At 40.1% G+C, this 22,826-nt stretch overlaps 1 protein-coding gene across 1 annotated transcript in view; it reads left to right on the top strand.

Moving 5' to 3' along the window:
* Positions 1-22,826, top strand: part of nbas (NBAS subunit of NRZ tethering complex) — a 213,334-nt gene that overhangs the window by 29,464 nt on the left and 161,044 nt on the right. The window contains exons 13-22 of the mRNA XM_030720998.1: positions 131-194; positions 710-903; positions 2,123-2,398; positions 8,033-8,158; positions 8,468-8,619; positions 8,716-8,853; positions 15,288-15,366; positions 17,179-17,283; positions 17,496-17,632; positions 21,822-21,908. Of these exons, the coding sequence (XP_030576858.1) occupies positions 131-194; positions 710-903; positions 2,123-2,398; positions 8,033-8,158; positions 8,468-8,619; positions 8,716-8,853; positions 15,288-15,366; positions 17,179-17,283; positions 17,496-17,632; positions 21,822-21,908 (1,358 nt within the window). The remainder of the gene's footprint in view (positions 1-130; positions 195-709; positions 904-2,122; positions 2,399-8,032; positions 8,159-8,467; positions 8,620-8,715; positions 8,854-15,287; positions 15,367-17,178; positions 17,284-17,495; positions 17,633-21,821; positions 21,909-22,826) is intronic.

Below are 22,826 nucleotides of genomic sequence, written 5' to 3'. Positions count from 1 at the left end.
GTGTGTGTGTGTGTGTGTGTGTGTGTGTGTGTGTGTGTTAAAAGTGTAAACAGGGTTAGCCGATTAATTTTTTCTCCCATCGCTCTCTTCTTCTTTTCCTCCCTTCTTCCACCTTCGGTCCACCCCACAGCCAGGATTTGAGGAGATCAACCCAGAGTGGAAGACATCGCTGGAGAGACGGAAGAAAATAAAAGGTAGTTTGCCCCGAAGGGCGAAAGAGAGCCTAGTTGGCTGCTGACATAGCAGTCCACCCTGGATACAATTTAATGATCTTTGACGTGTCTTATTCACTGAATTATACAGTTATTAAGCATACAACCAGTGTATGCCAAGGATAGCGAAGGCCGCCCGTGGCTGTGTATGTGTGTATTTCGGTGCTTGTGTAGTTGTCCGTGTGTGTGTGTGAATTTTGTTTGTGCAGCTTTGACAGTTTTGGGCCAGTAGTGATGACAGCTGTGACAGCTTCTGTAAGCAATAATCTGTGTGATACTTCATCTCAAGCATGACAAGTGATGTCACATGTCCACATGTGTAAATATATATCTTAGAGGAGGAGAGCAATTCAAAAACGTTATGATAAGCTGCACCACACATGTTCAGGCAAACTTTTATTACATGTAGGGGAACCATCATTTCTGTTCTGTGTAGGTCGGCTTCCCCTGGCAGACACTCACATCTTTAAGAGTGCCCTTATGTCTACCTTTCGCAGATAAGGAGCAGTTCTATCCGCTGGTGGATGTGAGCTGGTGGAGTGACAACGTGCTGATTTTGGCCCGCTGCTCTGGCTCTGTCACCGTCTCTTCTGTCAGGACGTTGCGCAACCTTCTGGGGAAATCTTGTGAATGGTTTGAGCCCTCACCTCGAGTCACTGCTGCACATGATGGGGGCTTCCTCAGCCTGGAGGTAGAAAAAAATGAAAGAAAAACATGTAAAGATGGGGCCGTTCATATGTGGTTAGGCAAACAGACAGTTTGTAGGATAGTGTAGGGCTCATGAAAGCATCCTTTCATGGTAGTTAGATGATAGATTTTGGACTTCAGGGCTTTAAAAGGGGGATTGGAAAATAGAGGACAGTTCTTCATCTCTTTTATCGGTTTTCTACATTGCTTATTGAGTTCAGCGTGGCACAAGCCTGAAGCCTATCCCGACATGCAGTCTCTGGGTAAGAAAAATGTACGAGTCTGTGTGGCTCACGTGTCTTCATTCCCACACAAAGACCCTGATATCACATTACCCTGCTCTTTTCTTTAAGTCCTGTGCTTTTTGATTTAAAAAAAAAAAAAATCTGATTGCGTGGAGCACAATAAAAGAGAGCAATTTCTTTAGCTGGTAACTCTTAGGAAAGGTTTCATCACCCTCTCTCAGTGCGGACCTGGGGGGGATGGGCATCTGTAGTTGTATCTTACAGCAGTGTGTGTATTGATAATGCTTTGAACATGGGCTTTTTCCTCATAAAGCTGGGGCTTGTATTGTGCGTATGTCTTCACAGATGTGGAACATTTTCACCATTTCTATTTTATGATGATTGCCACGCACAGCTGTTATACAGGTGCTAAACACTTGACATTTTTATGAGTAAAAATCCAGCGGGCCGCTACTACAGTGTGCAGTTTTAAAATAGGCTCCCCACTGAGGCAGTCACAGACCTAGAGATCAGGTAAAGACAACTGAAAGAGAGGATTTTGGACAGCTAGGATTTAGATTTTTTATTGAGCAGCTTGACCTTGCTGCTGTTTTGTGTTCAGACAGCCTGCTGAGCTAGCACGAGTGTTAAATTAAGTGTCCGTAGCAACTTAAGCACAGCTAGATGTAAACTGTACTGGGTGCTTCCATTTTTCATCCATCATTGAATGCTGGCACAGACGTGTCCATATGCAGCATCAGAAAGTCATTCTGGGCAAAGACTGTAAATCTGAGGCTCAGTCATTGGAAATGCATCATCTTCTGTTTCATAGCCCTCATCTTATGATCTGGGCCAATGAAACAGATGTATTTTATATAAAAAGACAACTGTGGCTTTATGATCACTTTTAAGCCATGTATTGGCAGTGTCATTCAAAGTCTTGTACTTCCACCCTCATCTTCATTTTTGTTGTCTCTGTGTTTGCCTCGTGTTTACCAGTGCGAGGTGAAGCTAGCCCAGAAGCGTGGGCGCCTGGAGAGCAGTCTCGGTGGGGGAGCCAGCGAGGATGAGGAGGGAGATGATGGTGGAGAATCTGATTCAGATGAAGAGTCCTCAGCCAAAGCCCGCTACTTTGGCTACATCAAGCAGGGCCTGTATTATGTGACAGAGATGGAACGGTTCGCTCCACCACGCAAGCGCCCTCGCACAGTTATTAAGAACTACCGTCTGGTCAGCCTGAGGTCAACCACACCAGAAGAACTGTACCAGAGGAAGGTAGGAGGCTAACGCAGCGGGTAAATAACTGCACCTTCTCATAATAAACCTAACTCTTTGGAAGCAATAAACCTGTGGGTGTCATTCTAAAGGGAATAATTTTATTGTACAGGTAAAAGCTCACATTGTGCCCCACAGTGAGGATACACTGCTATTAAGCCAGCAGGGTGAGAATTAAATTTAATAAGTGGGTAGCAGATAACTTATGTGGGGTTTGTCTCTTGAATTTCAAGGACTTCCTCTGAAGCCTGAATGTCTGTGGTTAGGTTTTATATTTGAACACTTCGAATTGTGAAAATGTTGGATCATGAGATCTATCTATCTATAATAGATACAGATATATAGATAATATCTTTCTATATATATATATATCTTATATTCTATAGATATTAGGGCTGGGACTTTAACACGTTAATTTCAATTAATTAATTACGGGGAAAATAACGAATTAAAATTTTTAGCGCATTTTAATCGCACTTTGCACCGTAGAACGTTCCTCAGTGCATGAATTCCAGGCATACAGATTATATCGACGCACAATGTCCAAATTCAGGGGCCGCATCATTCGAAGGACCCGGCCCACGTCCTTCGCAACCCACGAAGACCGCAAAGGCCGGAAGTGAGCGGCTAGCCTTCATATCAGCGTCGCCTGCCCTCACCTCTGCGTAGCTCATGTCGCCTAGCAACCGTGAGTGTGAAGCACAGCTGTGTAAAAGCAGCTGGTTAAACGGAGAACGAACTTTTGCTCCTTTTTGTGGTAATTTTAATTCTTTTATTGAAAATAAGCTGTTAAAACAAGCATAACACATTTCAACATAAAGGAATACTATATCCAACTAATTAAGTGAGACATTAATGTTGAATAAAACTATCCAGTTATGATGCTTAACTTTAATTTCAGGAGTTTGCTTATCACAGGAGCACTTCCGCCCTTCATTGGTCTGTGTAGTAGACTGGTGGGAAAATGAACAAAATTTTGAAGTTTAAGCTTATGTATATTGATTTATTCATCAACCAAACTTAAATTAATATTTCTCATGTTAAATATTGAAATGTGATTAAAATGCGATTAATTTCGATTAATGACAAAGCTTCTAATTAATTTGATTAATTTTTTAATTGAGTCCCACCCCTATATATATATATATATATATATGAGAGAGATCATATATGTCTGTCATACATATACACACAGCTTACCTATGTACCCTTCTCTGTCTCAGCTAGAGGTAGTTGCCACCTACGCCTCTCTAAACTGTTGCTTTCCACTGTGCCTTGGTTTTGACAGGTCTGTGGACTACATTTTCTTACTGTGTACCGTGGACAAGGCATATTTTACAGAAATAGATAAACTTAGACAAAGTTATATCCAGGGATGGATTTCGAAACATCATAATAAATGTCTTGAAGTAGAATTTTTTTTTTTTGTTTGTTTGTTTGTTTGTTTTTTTTTTTGCTGTGTATTTTTGTATATCATGCTGAATATGCTGCATTAGTTTCATTTTGAATTGCTGCATGTTGGATGTCCATACGGCTGCCACAGAGTCTGCAGTCGTGCTAATGGCTCTATTAGGCTGAGTGGCTTTAGTTAAATGCTGACAATAAAAAAACAAAATTGTACTTGCTGAGAATCGGGGCATTAGCATTGCAATCGTGATTTGATATCATGAATAGATATTTAGTTGGTTACTCGTTGAGATGCTTAGTTACTCAGTCATATCACTGTGTTTGTGTTTTGGTTTTTTTGTAACTGGTGATGTGTGTGGGCACATAAGGCAAAATGTGACATATCCTGTTGCAGTTGTGTTGAACACAGTAAGAATTTTCAGAGTGAGGTTGCACAGTTCAGGTGAAAGTACAGAGTCACATTTCTCTTACCGTTTACTTATTCATTGCGGCACACACAACAAAATGCTTACGTGTTTAGGTTGTGAAAAGCTGTTGTCAGTGCTCATGCTGGGATACCTTCATGTTTGGATTTGAAGCCTCAGCAATCTAAACAACAATTCCAGTGCTGATGTGCAGTTCTCTCCCTCACACAGTCTTATAAATTCATAATGAAAAATAAATTAATATTACCTACTTAACATGTCAAAGATATTCAGTTTCTAATTATATAGTCCTTTATGTAAGACCTTTATCATGTTAAAACTGATACTGAGTCACATGTGCCTCAGCGCTGTGCCAGTTAATCATTTTATTTCAATGCTGGCTACGACATTTACCATGAAACTCTCCATTTCTTTTTGCCACTTAATTTAGCAGTGTGTGAGGGACGTCATATGAATCCATTTGGCCATTGACTGAATTGTAACGGGCTGATCTGCAAAATTGGTTTCTGACTAAATAAATCCTGTGCCAGCTCAGTGAAGTGCTATTGTTTTGTTGGATCAGCTCCAAAGTCCCGTTGAAGAGAAATGAAAACCAAGCAAGATGTTCAGTCTGCTTTAAGGCTATTTTTCTTTCAGGGGATTCTCTGAAATGCTAATTGCTGCATTAGAAATATGGCTGTTGGTGCTAGTTGCTACAAATTGCAGCAAAGACAACAACATGCTCTATCATGAAGCCCAGTGAGAGTGGTATCGGCTCTCAACGGGCGCAAGTTTGAGCGTGGTTCATCAGTCATTTTTATGACCCATCATCCGCTGCCTTCTTCATCATTGTCATCATCATTAGATGCCATTAGTCATCACCATCAATCCTAACAGTGGAGAGTTACAAAGTAATACATCATTATTATCTCTTTGTAACACTTGGTACCAGCGGCGCTTCCCCAGCTGCTGCTTCTGCTCTCCTGTTTGATTTTTATTTATTTTTGTTTTAATTTGTACCTCATGTAGGTATATAAGTGAAGAGGGAGGGACATGTGTATTGTTTGTGTAGCACTGAGTTGGATATGTTTTTTAGGATGTGCTTCAATTCCAAGTTTTTGCTTCTCTTATACACGCTTAGTTAAGTTTGATATTTCAGTAGCTAGACACACACACACACACACACACACACACACACACACACACACACACACACACACACACACACACACACACACACTCTTTTTCACTCAATCACAGAAGCCAGAATGACCTAATCTCTCCCCAGAGATTCATCTCAGCCAAGGTCTGTACTCCAATTGACTGTGAATAGACTAGAACAAGTGTTTCCAGGTTATTTCCTCACGTCAGCCTGTTCATGTGTCTAAGAGTTTGATGATCCATTTGTTGGCGTAACCCTGATTGTATGAGTAGCATACTGGCATGGCTGCTAACAGTTTTATTAGCTGAGTCCAGAGAGAGAAGGAAACATTTTTTGATGCCCTCCTACGTGAGGTTTAACTGTGTGGGGTTCTTATTGCCCTCCAGGAACCACGGTCTGGATAATGTGTTGCTTTGTACTCCTACACAGAGAAAGAGATGGAGATTCAGTGTGTCTGTCAGATAGTGTTCTTGCACATATACACTTTAGCACAGATTGAGTGGGCATGCACAAAAAGTATCATTTTGATATTGGACTAAAACATTTTGTGATACATTGATATGACAAAAAGGCTTTTATTATCATAATGTGCTGACATTGACTCCAGGCCAATAAAATATTATTAATAATGACAACATCAACAATAAAGAGGAATGTGTAGTAGCAAGTCTAAGAGTCTACAGTCATGCTAATGGCCTTATTAGGCTGAGTGGCTTTAGTTAAATGCTGACATCAGCATGCTAAAATGTTCAGTGACAAAACTAAAATTTGTAGTGTGAAATTCATTTGCCATACTCACCACTTATCAGGGTATCTAGGCTGACAGCATAATTTACATAGGGGTGGCATAGGAACTATTGTTTTTTTGTTTTACTTTGCAAATTGCAACAAGCCAGAGTTTTTTTTGTTTTGTTTTTTTTCCCCCCTTTTTTGGGGGTGGTGGTGTGGGGTCCAAGTTTCATTTTCATAAACAAAACTGAAAAAGTCTAATGTTTTTAATAGCTGATTAAAAAAAAATCATAAGATCATTACATTATAAGTGGTTGTGGTGTTAAAATGCATTAATGTGGGCACAGAAATGTTCCCCAAAAAATAGTTGTTACCAATGCGACTCTAGCTCTATGAGTGTGTGTGCAGCCCAATAATGGCTTCGACATTGTTAGCATGAAACACCGACTTGTCCGCTACTTTGGATCAATTTCGTCATAGTCAAAACATTTTGTTTACATTTCGTCATAGCTTCTGCATCCTAAGTAGTAAATATTTGCATGCTAACATGGTCAACTAATACGATGGTAATCATGATTTAAAAACTAAATAACGGTATCAGTTAGTATAGTCATTGTAGGCATGCCGATGCTAGCATCTGTTTTAAGTAGAGCCTGACCAATTTATTGGTGGGTCAATATTATCGGCTGATATCAGCTATGACAACCTATCGGTATTGGCATTTATATAGGCTGATAAATTACAATTAATAAGGAAAGTTAAAAAAAAAAAAAAAAAAAAAAAAAGTACAAAAGATGAAACACCCTTCAATTGTGTAATGAGTGGCGTTGCAAAGTTTGTCCACCAGAGGGCACTCTGCTGCTTCCCTGTAATCAACACCTGTGTTTGCAATGCCACAAACACAACAACTAATTGATGTGAGTAGCGTCAGGGAGAGTGCAAATAAATAACTACACATAACAAATGTTAGGGGTTGTTTATGTGTTTTGTGTCTGAAATTAAAAAATAGGTGATATATCGAAATGTCACCAAATATTTAAAAATCACCAAATATCAGGATCAGTCTTAAAAATTATATGTCAGGCTCTATTAAAGCATCTGCTGTACCTATGGACAGCTGCGGGTGGCGTAGCCTTTTTATTTTAGAACGATGGTACTGATGCTTTGTGTCACTTTAAATGGCTCCTAATTTCTACTTTGTGGTGTCTAACTTGGGCCACTTGATTTTGATTTTTCAGATATCTCCAAATATTTCATTCCCTTCAGCCATTTTCCATCTCCCTCTTTAGCAGACCCAATTCAGGCTGTGTCACTTTGCGTATTGCTACTGTGATTGAAATCTGCATGTTCCAGCTGTTCCAATGCTGTCTTTGGGTATTCTGTGCGCATAATCAGGGTTTCAAAAGGGCCACGGTTTATGAATAGATTTATTCAAAACCTTGGCTTCCTTGTCCTTCAGTGTAATGGAAAATAGGGCTGTGGACAATGCTCTTATTTTTTATTTATTTATTTTTTTGCATTGATATTTTTGTATAAATTTGTACTTTGAAGTGATTTAATGTTTTCTGTTCAATTAAGTCGATTTAGGAACACACTGCATGGATCAGTTTAATACCCTTGGGATGATGGATATAACAGAAAATGAAATGAAGTGATTGTGCTGTGGTTTTGGATCCTTTTATTCCAATTTTACATTAGAAACACATAGATCCTCCTCAGAGGTGCTGCTCGGCCAATTCCAGGGCAAGCTTCTCATAATTTCCTTTTATTTCAGAAACACTCATGAACATCCTGTATAAATCATTGTTGCAACTCTTGTCTTTCCTGACGATATGGATTTGTTTTAGTGCTGTCTGTTCCACTGTCTGAAGGAAATATGCATAATTAAAGACCTCATAATGTTTATTGTGTGCGTTTTTGGTTATCTCATAGATTGACAATGAGGAGTATGGTGAAGCCCTGTCTCTTGCCCAAGCATACAATTTGGACTCTGACCTTGTCTACCAGAGACAGTGGAGGAAGAGTACCGTCAGCATAGCCTCAATACAAGATTATCTGGTAAGAGATCAATCAAAGGAGACACATGCATGTGAGGAAATGAGGAGGAGAGATGAAGGATTGTATCAGAATTTCTGATGATAATCACAGTGTGTATATATGGCGGGCAAGGAAAAAAAAACTGTGTATTTGTCTGGATGAGATGGAAAGGAGCACACTTAAGTACAGCACAACTCCCCTCACTCTATTTCAGGCATCATCTTTGCCAATTTGTATCAAATTTTTTCACCTTCGCCTAATAATTCTGTATCATATTTTATCCCATCATTTCTTCTGAACTCACTCCATCTTCTGTTTCCTCCCACCTAGAGCAAGATCCGCAAGCGTTCATGGGTGCTGCATGAGTGCGTGGAGCGTGTCCCAGAGAATGTTGATGCAGCTAAAGAGCTGCTGCAGTACGGCCTGAAGGGAACCGACCTCGAGGCCCTGATAGCCATAGGAAAAGGGGAAGATAGGGGCAGGTATAAAAGCTTCTTCGCTAACCACAGACTTACTCTGCTTGTCTCATTTCCTTTATCCATGTTTCTTCTTTGTGCAATTTCTTTGCCATCTCCCAGGTTCATCATGCCAGGCGACGTCGACCTTGATGACCTGCCTTACGAAGACATCCTTTCAGAAGAGCAGGAGCAGGAGATGAAGAGGGAGAGGGAGAACAGGAAGAGACGAGAGCTGCTGGCCAAAGTTGACTTCAGCAGGTACACAGCCGATCAGAACTGTCGCTTGTTTAATCAAACAGCAGATGGACACATAATTGTCAGGGCAAACCAGAAATGCTGGGAGCTTTCTGAATAAACAGAATGTAAGAGAGGATTCATTTAAACCTCCAGCTAAACCACCAGTTTAGCTGATTTTTAGACTCAAGCTTGGCTGGCAAGCATGTGCCTTGTTTTAGCATCTTTGAGCAAGTTACTAAAACTAATTACTATCTTTTATTTTACAGTGTGGTTCTGTTTTTTTTGACTGAACCGTTGGGAGTTTTTAAGCTTATTTTCCCACTAAGCTTTTAAGAAAAGGAGCTAAAACACCAGCTTTGTTCCTAGAAGCATTTGTTGGGTGGGTGGATACATTCCTCTAGAGAGGAACCTGAAGCCGACCTGTGCAAGGCTCCTTGTTGGCAGGTTGTTGCCTACTGTTTCTAAAGATTAAATTAAGTCATTATTATTCCTGCTATCAACTGAAATATTAACTGTACTGCAAATTGTTGAGAAAAAGGAGAAATTGTAATTTAAGGATTTAGGTGTAGATCAGGAAACTGTGCGTGCGTGTGTGTGTGATTGGGGGTGGGGGGGGGGGGTTGGAGTGCTACCAAATTTAAGACTATGTTTGACTGGGTTACACACCAGAGAAGGAATCATAAAGGCAGGGATGTTAATGAGTTTGAGGAAAAAAGAGAAAGTGAAACAGAGAAAAAAGCACTGGTGGAGATTAGTGGGTAATCTGCTGGAGGTAATTTATGCTTTTGTTGTCAAGTGCCCAGGGAAAGACTAATGAAAAACCCTTTAGTGATCACTAATCACCTCTCATAACACAAATTCACTCGTCCATGTATCATGAAACACTCTTAAGCTGAATTACACATATCTACTGAAGTGACCAACCACAAAAAGGATGTACTAGAATGATTGATGCACATTGAAATTCATATCCATTCTGTGTTTTGGCGAGCAGGCACACATTTCAATCTTCAGTGGCCGGATCAGGTTGTTTCTCTTTGTTCTTACATTAAGTAGCGAGCCTCCTGAAGGCTTTTAAATGAGGATGAGCACAAGTGTTGTAATGTTAAGCCCTTGTAATAGTTGCCGTTCAGTTTGTTGTTCTGTTTTTTTGGGGGGGTGTTTTTTTTTTTGTCCCTTTGCCCATTTGGTCACATATAGCTCATGGTGTAATGAAACTGTTGTGCTTTATTGGAGACCTGTACTCCACTGTAGCTAAAGAAAAGATGGAAGATAAGAAAGAGGATAGAAGAGGTAGTAAAATAAAATCGATAACGTACAAACATTAAAAAAAAAAACCATTACATTAAATCCTCGGTGAATAAACTTATTTAAATATTCCTATTTTTCTCCCTTATCTGTCTTTGATTCAGTATGTCTGCCAGGCAGCTTTCACATGTGTCCCCAGAATGTGTTAAAGTGTGAGTGAGTGTGTGTGTGTGTGTGTGTGTGTGTGTGTGTGTGTGTGTGCGTGCACACATTTGGGTGCCCCCACTAATGGATCTAACCATGTTGCCTTGAGGCCTGCGGCCGAGGCCTGAGACAGATAATAATTCTCTTAATTTCTTTTTAACTACACCACCATTACAGAAATGGCTCAGTATCGATCACAGCTGCTTCACAGTGTTTCTGTGTATGTGCACACTTTGTGCGGGTGACATTCTTGTGTGTAGATAAGCACTGTATTTAACTAGTGAGTGTGACTCAGAGTAAATCTTTAATCCCACCAGGTTTTGAGGTTGTTTTTGTCCGTCCATCCGTCCATCCATACATTTCTTTTATCTGTTTGTGTGATTTGTGTGTGTGTTTGTGTGCGTACGCTTTAAAGCCATAATCAACAAAGATTTTTTTCCTATCTTGAGTTAATGCAATGAAATGAAATGTCATCATTCTGAAAGAGGGAAAAATGACTTTCTTTATCATTGTTATTGATCTTATTTAAAGGTTCTTATCCAGGAATTAAATTGCCTTTTGCTATCACATATAACACTGGTTCCTAAACTTTTGGGGCTAGGGACACCTAACAAAAAAAAAAAAAAAAAACTCTCAAGGACTCCCTTGGCTTAGCATCACTTGACAGTGCAGATGGACATGAATGCATCTCTGTACTTGCCAAAACAAAGCTGTTTTCGTCCTGGTCGCGTAACTCCGCAGCAGCACTTTATCCTCTTGAGGATATTTAAAGGTATGTGGGAGTTTGCTAAGCCAGTCTACATTTGTTTTGTGGATTCAGAGAAGGCATTCGACCACATTCCTGGGGGGTCCCGTGGCGGAGCTTCAGGAGTATGGGATTTCTGGCCTGTTGTTCAGAGCTTTCCTGTCCCTGTACAACCATAGTGAAAGCTTGGTTCATATTGCCAGTGAAAATTTAAGACTCATTACCAGTGGGTGTTGAATTCCACCAGGGCTTCCCTTTGTCAGCAATTCTGTATGTAATTTTCATGGATTTTATGGACCTTTTATATCAAAGGTGCCGCCAAGGAATGGAGGGTAGAGGTCAGGATCTCATTTCTTCTTTTTGCAGATGATGTGATTCTATTGTCTTCATTAAGCCATTGTACTGGGACATTTTGCAGCAGAGTATAAAGCAATTGGGGTAAGAATTAGCAGCTCAAAGTATGAGACCATGGTTCTCAGCCAGAAAAGGGTGCAGTGCTCACTTTGAGTCAGGAGTTCTGTCCCAAGTGGAGGAGTTGGGGTCTTCTTCTCAAGTGAGGGAAGAGTGGAGGAGGAGATACTGTACGGGTCTGTTGTGGTGAAGAGAAAGCTGAGTGTGAAAGCGAAGCCATTAATTTAGTAATCAATCTGGTCCTAGCGTCACCTTTGGCCACAAGCTCTGATTCATGACCAATAAAATGAGATACAAGCAGCAGAAAGGAACTTCCTTCAAAAGGTCTCTTGGCTCAACCTCAGAGAGAGGGTGAGGAGCTTGGTCAAGGAGGGGACTGAGTAGAGCCACTACTCCTCCACATCAAAAGGATTCAGTTGAGGTGCTCCAGAAATTTGATAAGGAAGCCTCCTGACACCTCCTATGTAAGGTGTTTCAGTTATGTCTTTCCAGGAAGAGACCTGGAAGGAGACCCAGGGGCAGACCCAGGACATGCTGGAGACATTAAATCTCTCAGCTGGCCTAAGAATTCCTCGTCATCCCTCCAGAACAGCTGGAGGAGGTGGGCCGGGAGAAGGAGGTCTGGGCTGCTTTGCTTAGACTGATGCTTCTGCAATGGATAAGCTGCAGAAGATGACTGGATGATGGATGGACTTGCTAGCTAGGTAGCAGGTTAATAAGCCAAGCTATACAGCACCAGACTCTCGCTCCCTTAAAGTAATAACAGATTGATGTGATGTGTTACAACATTCCAGACAATGGGAGTTAGTAAGGAATACAGTATGCTTGTTTTTCTTTGGCACAAATGGTTGAAAACTGTAGATATGTGCTTTTTAATTATGCAGCGTATTACTTAGATTTACGACAAGTTATTTTGTGGACCCCTTGGCTGTGGGTCGCTAACCCCTGGGTGTCCCCAGACTCCACTTTGAGAGCCAGCACTGTTTAAAAATTAAAAGATGTTTCTCTCTCAGCGCCCACATTTTCTTTTTCTAAAGACCCAGTGAAATGATGGATATTAATATACTTCTCCAACCTCTCATTATTACTAGCTGTCTCTTGTTGGCAATGTGTTGCATTTGCAAGAATGCATTCAGTTATCCTGAAATGTAGTGTCTGCCAAGGGCCATTATAACCACTACTCTCACTTTACTCATACAACAAGATAGACAATACTGCAGTTGTATCTGTGTGTGTATGTGTCTGTGTGTGTGTGTGAGAGAGAGAGAGATGGGAGGAAATTGTGTGAAGAGAGTGGTGTCTGCTGCAAGGTGTTTATGTTCTTATCAGGTCAGAGTCAGACCTCAGTCAGAAGTCTAATTTTCTCATTTGCTCCAGCTTTGGACTGTGCTGGTGTCTGTGTGGAAGGCTGTTTGTTTATGCTGCTATTGTGGCATCTAGACGTGTATGCTTGAAAATACATGTAGACATAGATCTCGAAGCATTTAGTCTTTTTAAATTAGACAGCGTATGTGATCACATTTAACAGTTTTTTAAAAATAATTTTAGCAGCTGTTTATTATAAGGCTAGTTTATTAAAGAAAAAAAAAAACGCATATAGACCCATGCACTCCGCTGCCCTTCTAGTGTATAGCCAGGTAGTCCATTTGTATGTATAACAGGGTACTACAGCACACAGTGTTTATGCTGTATCTCAGTGGAATTCGGCTGTAGGATTAGCAATTTAGAAGCGAGAGATGTGGACCTGAATCAAACATTCAGCCATGTCTAAGCCATATTGGTGGTTATTTTCAGAATACCGCTCTAGCATAATGGTATTGCTTCAAGAATTTTCAGAGTTTTTAAACTTTTAATCAGTGACCAGTGTAGAATTGTGTAATATAGGATGCATTAAAAAGATGCATGCAGTACAGTTAGCATGGTGCAGTGCTGAGATTAATGATTAGCATGCCTCGGTGCAGCTTTTTAAACCTGCTACCATAACTGTGGAGTCCATGTTTATCTCTGTACGTGTATGTTTGTTTTTAATAAAATTTTTAGTCATGCTAGATGGGACTTTAGCATACTTAAAGATATTATCGATCCTTTGTAGAGATATACTGATTGCAATTTTCTTGACTGATTTTTTTTTTTTTTTTTAATCAATTAATTAATTATTTTTTGACCTGCAGATCTGTTTTTGCAATTCCATTTTTCTTTCTAAGAGTTATAACTGACAGCATATACAAAAAAAAACAAACTTTTCTTCAATGTAAAACTTTTTTCATAATGATAAATTTTATAGCTCCTCCCAAACTATAATAAACTACATGATCTTCTATCTCTTAAACCAATTTGAAAATAAAGTGCACTGCTACTAAAAAGAGGTATAAATAGTTAACTGAAAATGAGTTGCTGTACATCCACATTTACCTGCCATATTTAAGGGAGGGTAGCAGAGACCCACTGGAGTGTCTGTAGTCTTGCATATGTGTTGTACATGACACAAAATTTACATCACCTTTAAATCTAAAGCATATCTGTACAAAAAGTGAAATAATAATTCAAGATATCCAATAGCTAACAAGACATTTTACTTAAAATAATATCTACCTGCTCAAGAAAAAAATCCTTAGAGGATCAGTAATATCTTTGGAATATACTATATCCCGTATAGCATGGCTAACAATATACTCTGACACCTTTTATATTATTGCACGTCATTTAATAAGCCATCTTGGAGTAATAGAAGAGGTTTGTCAGAACTTCTCTCAACCAAATTAAGTTACAGAGATATCCTGTCACCTCTTTTTAGATTTCCAAGTCTTTCTTGAAAGATATTATTAAGCCATCATTCAAAACCTCAAGAGAAGAACAGATGGGCAAAATTGCTTTCGAACATCTCATCTCTCCTCCTTCTCTCAGTCGCCACCACTCTCCTTCCTCCATCTCCACTTTTTTTTTTTTTACATTGCTGTGAAGAAACGAAGCACAGCAGTAATTACCACTTGTGCTACCACTAAGCCGGCGCTCTTTGATGTGCCAGAGAGTGTGTGTTGAGCCAGTGTTAATCTCTGTTAGTCTGTGTAGAGGACCCCCGATAAGACCCGATAGCGCACTCTGTAATGAGGGATTAGGGATTAAGACAGCGGTGGAGAGGTCAACTCCCCAGTGGTCACACCGCAGTTGATCCAGGTCAAGTTTTTAAGAGGGTTTGGACCCTGCTTCACCTGGTTGCCTCCTTGTGAACTGGACTCGGAGGGTGTGTGAGTACGTAGTTAAAAGAAATGTTTTATTTTACCTTAGGTGTGAGCTGAGTAGGTGTACCTGTCCACTTATAACAAGGTTTCAGCCTTGTGCTTTCTTTCTCTTGGGTGTTGCTTGAGTGATTGAATTTTAGGTAGATCCTATATAGCCCAGTGCCTTGGTTTTGTGGCCATCCACTTTATTTATGGTCGTGATTAAATGACATTGAAAATGGATTTGGTTCTCACTGGGCAATCACTCACCTCATTGACGGCTTGCATCCTATACATAACAACTGAATGAATGGCGCTTGTGGTCATAAGGAGTTGATTTGTTGCTGTTAGAAAATGATTAGGTTTAGAGGGCATGGTGTGGTATTGTAGTCACCAGTCCCAGGCCTTATTATATAGTTCCCTGCGGGCTTACTGTATAAGGTCAATTTACAGTTAATTTAAAGCTAGAGCGTGAGTTAGTGCAGTCTGCGGACTGAGCTCGGCATTTGATTTGATTGCAGTTAATTTCTGTAGTCAGTTATTGTATTGGAGGTCTCATGTCAATTGTGTTAAATTGCTTGTGCTGGTATGGTGCTGATTTGCGTGTTTAAATGTGATTGCACATTTAGGCTGACTCTGGAGCAGAAGGAACTCTGTCGGAGCAGACTGAAGCTTCTGTCCTACCTGGACCGGCTGGCAACGTACGAGGTAACGGCAGTCAGTCCTTTGACTTAATAAACTCTCTTATCCTTATCTGTGAATTTGCTGTTTATTTTTTCAGCCTATCGAGTAATTAACTTAATGCATGTTTGAAGACTAAAAAGAATATTCACTTTGGATGAGGTGGACCCGGTGAACTTTTTTTTAATTGTTGCTTTCAAAAAATTGATTACTTGGACATAATATTCTGCCAAACAACACACTGATTAATTGTGTTCGCAATATTCAGCTCCAACAATTTTAATTTTATTTACATGTAATGAAGAAATTAAGGAAATGAAGGCTCTGTGGGTCTCCAGCACAATATCATCATCTTAGAATATTTTTTCAAAAGAAATTTTATTAATTAAAAAAAGACAGTGGTTCTTTGTCGTCATAATTAAAACTACTGCCAGCAGTGACCTGACGGGTTTTGCTTGAGGCCAGCGGACTCTCCTCTCTCATTTTGAAAACTAAACTCAAGATATTTAGCTCTGCGCCTGTGAGACTTCATAGGAAAGAGATTGCATTTGAAGCACTACTGATTACTGTATTAAATTAGAGGTTATTTAATGCATCTGATATTAATCATTTATGTGTTTTACATAAGAAAAAACTTTTTTTTTTTTTGTTATGCACTCTTTATTGCATAGTTGTTTTCCCACTGGCAAACTTAATGCGTTCTCCTTTAATGTGCAAGCCCTTCAAAGCAAAGAGGCTTTTCTCATCTTGCGTCTATGGATAGTCTCACTTAACCCCACTAATCTTTTTAGAAATATTGAAAAGTTATGTGCATGAGAGACATTTTAAGTATGTGAAGAATTTATAGATGGTCTGGTAACTAGTTAGATGAGAAGTAGAATTTCCCTCTTCTGACACTGAGTATTATTTTAACTACACTACTAATAGGCCTGCAATATCTATGCTTCAGTGGAGCATAGATGGATAGATATGTGCTTAAAGCAGACACTTGCAACTACTTAAAACGCTGGATTTCAGATTCACAATGAATAATGTTAACATGCAGACCCTTATCACAGATGAACAGGGCCCTACTCGCTCCCATGCAGGAGAGATGAGATTCTCACCCTGCTAGATATACGACTCAGACAGAATGACGTTTCTCTCTTTATTCGGACATTGTCATGGTAACTGCAGTACTCGTCAGATTCCTTTTGCCCCGATCCATTTTCTCTGGCTGTCTATGAATATGATATTAGCGTTTTTATCATCCCGACTTGGGCTGGCTCTGTCTGCATAGGACCCATTCAAAAGCTATCCGTCACACACACACACACAGTCTCTCACACACACACACACACACACACACACACACACACACACACACACACACACACACACACACACACACACACACACACACACTCTTCTGCACAAAGAGACACACATACTCTGGCATAAAGGATGCTACAGAGATTTTATACCCACAGATACACATAAATCCCTCTTTCTAGGACAACAAATGGTCCTTCCTGACATATGCACACACACGCACATGCACACACACTCATAACTTCCTCAGATGACTCCAACTAAAAGGACAAGGCAGCTGTAAGCCACAAAAATTAAATAGCATCTCTGTTGGCTTTGCTTTAGTGCATTCATTTGCAGTCACATCTTCTACTTGCGCTTTCTCTCTCATCTTTAGTCTGAATTTCTTTTCACTCATAACATTTATTCTGGAAAGATAACCCTCTGACTCTCAAATTTCTTTTCATGAACTGTAGTTGTGTTTGTTTGTGCGCATGTGTGTGTGTCTGTGTATTTCTCTCTCACTATTTTCTTTTTCTCTCTTTCTAGGAAATACTTGGCGGCCCTCATGCAGCGGAGCAGAAATATGATGCGGAGTTCTTCAAGAAGTTCCGAAGTCAAAATATTGTTTTGTCAGCAAGAAACTACGCCAGGGTAACTTCGGCCTCACATTCCTTTCAGAATGTCTCACTAATTATTTCACTGCATCTTTTCATTTTAACTGCGTGCATCTTCATTTGGAGCGAGGCGTGGCTCTCTACTTCAGATCAGATTCAGAGTGTTAGGTCCTTTAAATACACAAGAGTTTAAAGTCAAGTGACCAATAAGCCTTAAAATGTTTCTAACATGCATTTGTTTGCCCACAGGAGAGTAATGTGCAGGCTCTGGACATTCTGTTCACGTATCACGGAGCAGAACTTCTCCAGCATCGGCTAGCTATCCTTTACAACTTTCCAGAAACCACCTCTCCACACGAGTACATCACCTTGCTGCCTGAAGCCTGGTAAGGCACGCACAAATACGCACTTACAAGAAGGTCCACCTGTACTTACTTCTTTATAAATAGAGATACAAATGGTTTAGCACCCTCAATGAGATCCTACTAGAATAAAAGGGGGAAATGACCAGAAAAGCTAACACATAATGGCTACTTTCTGTGTTAACTTTTGCTGAGAAAATCATGTTTACTCAGAAAGCGGGAAGATGCATCTGCCATGTGGGTTGGAATAAACTGATCTTCCGCTTATGTCTTCAAAAACAAATAGAATCTGTATGCAAGGCACAAAGTTTTTGGTACCTGAAGCTCACTTGAGTCTGTTTCTAGCCTGAGTTGTGTAGATGAATCATTTTTTAGCAGGCTTTGGTTTCATGCAGGTAAATACTCTGTGTGGAGAGCAAAGGAAAGATTGCATTTTTACAATTGTAAGCACGTCTTGCGTGGGAGTGCCATGCTTTGTCTGCAAAGCATGGCACATATTGTGGTTGTTATGTGCCAAAGTAGCATCCACGTGGACGACAGGACTCAAGGTTTCCCAGGATACCACTGCATTGTAACAACATGGTCAGAGTCAGTGGTTAAATGATGTGACTGATGAGCCACGAGTTGAGGCAAACGTGTTGAAATAAACCAATTATTATCTCCTTTTACAATAATTCTCACACTCGATATAGAAACTGCATAGTTAAAAAAATAACACAAGTATTGCCACTGGGACTAGTGTCTGTAATTCTGATGTCTGAGAATCCACAGTTACACCTTTTGTAGAATGCAAGATTTGCACATCCCTCTACATTTCAAATTAAAATGACCTAAAACTGGAATCACACCTTTGTCAGAGCGTGCACTCAAGAGTCTTTCTCACATTCTCGCAGTGGGAATCTTTTTGCCGTGATTAAAAAGCACACACATATACAAGTTTGTTCTGTCATTGCGCACATGTACGCACAGTGCTGCAGCTTACGGGCTGGCGAAGACGGCAATGAAATAAAAGGAGAGAGACTTAATTGCCACTTCTAAATTTACATTCAAACAAAGCTGAACACCTTCAAATGATACAATACTTGCTGCAACGAATGCAATTGTCTGTTATTAGAGTGTTATTCCCCCTGGTTTTCACTCCGCACTACTTTTTTTTTTCCTTCTTTGGGCTTGGAGAATTGCTGAATAGGAAGGAGAAGTGATGGAGGGTTGTTTTGGAGGGAAGAAATCATTCCTCACCTCTTTATGGTTCACTAATAGCAGTGACTGGATTTACTGATGAGTGCAGTCAGTCATTCAGCGTGCCTTTTTCCTTAACTCGTAACTCGTTTTTGCCATTTAATCCTTGGCATTTCCTTTTACCTTTTTCTATAACAACCCTGCATCCAAAAAAGTATGATGCTGTGAACGTGTGAAATGAATTACATGGACAAATATTTAGATTATTCAAACCATATATGTAACTGAGTGCAATGACACTGAATGAAGATTATTTTTTATTTTTATTATGTATATGGCTCATTTTGATGCCAGCAACACATCCTAAAAGTTGCTGCAGGGGCAAAAACGTTTAAAAAATTGTCTAAAAACACCTGGTGCCACATTTAACAACTTGTTAGCTCAGTAGTCAACAGGTCAGTAAGAAGAAGAGACAAAATCTTTCAGAAATAAAGGTGGTGGTGGGGGTTCACGTCACTCTTTTGAAAGATTACACGGTCAGATAGTTCAGCAGTTCAAAGAGATAATGTTCTTCAGTGTAAAATTGAAAGGAATTTGGGGATTTCATCATCTACGTACGGCTTATCATTAAAAGATCGAGAGAAACCAGAGAAATCTCTGAACCTACGGACACTGCTGAAAACCAATTTTGCCATCATCTTCAGGCCGTCAGGCTGCCCTACATTAAAAATTGACATACTTTCTGTGGTGGGAAGCACTGCATGGGCTCAGCAACACTTCCGGAAACCATTTGCCCCCGCATCCACAAATTCAAGTTAAAACGACCACGCAAAGGCCACGTAAAATATATTCTGAAGTACTGCTGCCTTCTCTGAGCCTAAGCTCATCTAATATTAACAAAGGTGAAAGTTGGTTTTGAAAACATTTCAAAACCGTCCAGCTTGTTATCAGTGCACAGTTCAAAAGCACGTGATGGTATGACATCACATGGGCAACCTGCATATCTCTGGAGGCATCATTAATACTAATCAATAAAGTTTCAGAAAAGGCTTTACTTATTTAAGTATATATAAGACGGCGCCCAACAGCATCAGCACCTATTCCAGAATGAATCTGGGTGCTCACCTGTTCTGCCTGCAGTCCAAACCTGTCACAAAGTGAACTTTTGATGTGGGAACAGAAATTTTGAGCACACAAACACAGTGTTAAAAGAACATCTGATGCAACACAGCAGTAAACATGTTCCTGTCCTGTCCTTTTTGAAAGTGGCATTAAATTCAAACTGAGGATATCATTTGTGGCAACAGAGTTTTATAGATATGTCCTCTCTGCTACTGCTGGACAGAGAAACACGCACAAGGGGGAAAAGTCATCAACTAAAAAATATACTACAGAAATAGATATAATTGTACATATAGTTTCCCCCTACACACAAACACACTACAGCACAGCTCCCTTTTATTAGCCGTGTCTGAGTTTGTATGGAGGTCAGATGCTTGTGGCTCTGCAGTGAGCATCCATCATGGCTCTGCCGCTGTGGGGCAGTTTCCTATTTTCCTCAGCTTGTGAGCACCAAATGCTGCTCCAACAGCGCTCGCTCCCACACTGCAGCAGACGGAGCCAGCTCAAGCCATCTGTTTGGTGCTTTCTCCCTATATACTAAACTTGCTTCAGTGGAATGGTGGTAATACTCTTCTGTAATATTGATTAGGTCTGTGAGGGGACCTGTAGGCTTGCAGAAGCACAGAATACTGCACGATTTTTTTTTTTTTTTTTAAAGAAATCTTTTCCTGTAGCTTCAAAGGGTCATCCCAGTGGAAACCAAAAATAAACTCCAGCTCCAAGTTTGCTGAGCATCCCTGTTTTCAATCCTGACTCTCTGACGTGAAGTAGATCGGGGGTGCAGGCATAGAATAATTCATTCCTCCCATCGATATCTGGCCACTCACGCCGATATTTACTTTCCACTCTCTAACTAGGCTGTCTTTAAGGAGGAAAGAGGATCTGGGAGTTAGAAAATAGCAGTAAAAAAAAAAAAATCAAACGAATGAGGCTGATTTTATGCGGGACTTCTCGATCTCTGTTATCCCAGTGTTAAAGTTCCAAGTGTTCCGAGTGTTGGTAAAAACCCCCTCCTACTTTGGGGTGTTGACATAAATCACATCCGCTGCTTGCTTCTTATGTATTTTGTGATTGGACAGAATTTATGACTGTGCTAAAAACTGCTGCAGCGTGTGCGTGTGCTCGGCCTTTAACTGCACCAAAGCTGTAGATGATTTGTAGCCCACGCTATCTCCTTGAGTTTTACAGCCACACTACATATTTTTTCTGTCCACAAACAGATAGATAACAAGAGGAAATGCATTAATCGTAGAGAAAAATAAATAAATAAAAAGATAAAGCTGCTTTTGTTCACCCTGGTGTCTCAGCATGGGTGTATGAATTCATATACTTCTGGTGTTTGTGTCTAAGTATCTGAGTCCTGTCAGCACTGACGTGAAGTTTGAGTCATTCTTCACTTTGGCTTCTTTTTCCTGTGTGTCCCCTATTTATCTTCCTAAGACCTGTCACACTCAAGGAGACCAGAAAGAAGGAAAGCTCAGGACCAACATGGCGTTTAGAAAATAAACATCCCCGCTATTTACAACCGCGGCACAATTCAGACTCTTTTCAGAAGTTCTTTGACTTGTTTATTGTTGTGATTTTGTTTTTTGCCTCCTCCCATTTCTTTTCTTATTATACTCTGCTGTTTCCATTTCCCATATGTTGCTTGTGCTCTAGTTTTTCTGTAGTTTATGGTCATGTTTACTTTGAGACAGTAAATGCCTTTGCTGATTTATAAGGTCCCATTATGCCTGGGTGGGTAGATGTCGTGTGTTGCGGTTTATTGGTCTTTTTTTTTTTTTTTTTTTTTTCCCTTCAAACAAATGCGTTGTGTGTATGCTTTTTCCTAAAACTGACCCCTCTCTCTTGCTGTCTCTCTGCTTCTGCCTTCTCGTATATCTTTCTTTTTTTCATTTTCTTTAATTTACAGTCTGGATGACAGAAGCGAGTTGGTGTTGATTCCGTGGGACGAGCAGAGACACAGAGAGCTGGACTGGTGTGAGGCGGAGGAGTGCAGGTAAACAGGTTACATCACCCCTGAGGTGAACATACCGCGTTATAGCCCTGTGCATAAACTGTTATTACACCCAACAGTTAAACAAATCTGACTTAACACGTCATAATTAACTCAGTCCGCACCCAGGATAACAAAGCCCCTCGCAGTGTAGAATTGTTAAAATTCATGCTCCAAACAGGCCAGATGCTTGTGCTGGCATCATTATGTGAAACAAAACATGACATCCTATTATCCAAATGTTAAACAGAGCCATAACCAACTAATACCAAATCTTGTTGCACTGCCAATTTATGCCATTTGCCTGCTTCTGTAGGGAGGCCAGCTTCATTTACAATTTTATTTAGCAAGCTCTTTTTATTTTTTTTTCTTTTTCTTTATTGCTCATCTGTGTGGAGCAATAATAGCAGTTGCATACTGTGGTATATTTGGCCAGAAATTACAGGATGAATGTTTGATAATGTGATTGGAACAACATTGCTGGCAACTAGGTTTGAGGCAGTGTTTTCCACTGTCTTTGCATCTTTTTTTGTTGCGATGTTATATCTGTGCTCTTCCAGCTGCTCTTCTTCTTTTCCCGTTTCCCTCCTTATCTCTCTCCCCTCTCCTCGCTCTTCTCCTTTACAGTTAAGTCGGGTCACATTCTGTGTTTTTTCTTATCGAAAACCAGCAATGCGTTAGATTGTCTTTAAATACTAATATTTGGGCATTTCTACTCATGCAACTGCTTCACAGATGTGTTAATTTCATTTAAAGAAACAAGCGAGTAATTTCGTAAAGCATCAGGGAACTGCAGATAGTAGATAAATAGTGTATTTGTTGGGGTGGATCAGTTGCTTTTGTTATCATTCACAGAAGTGGGATCTTGTATGTGTTTTTGGGCAACAAAAGAGGTTTATGGCACAGGAATAAGGCTTTGGC

The sequence above is a fragment of the Archocentrus centrarchus genome, chromosome 24, assembly GCF_007364275.1.
Source record: "Archocentrus centrarchus isolate MPI-CPG fArcCen1 chromosome 24, fArcCen1, whole genome shotgun sequence".
NCBI lineage: Eukaryota > Metazoa > Chordata > Actinopteri > Cichliformes > Cichlidae > Archocentrus > Archocentrus centrarchus.
The sequence above is the reverse complement of the archived record's forward strand: the minus strand, read 5'-3'. Positions and strand labels throughout refer to the sequence as shown.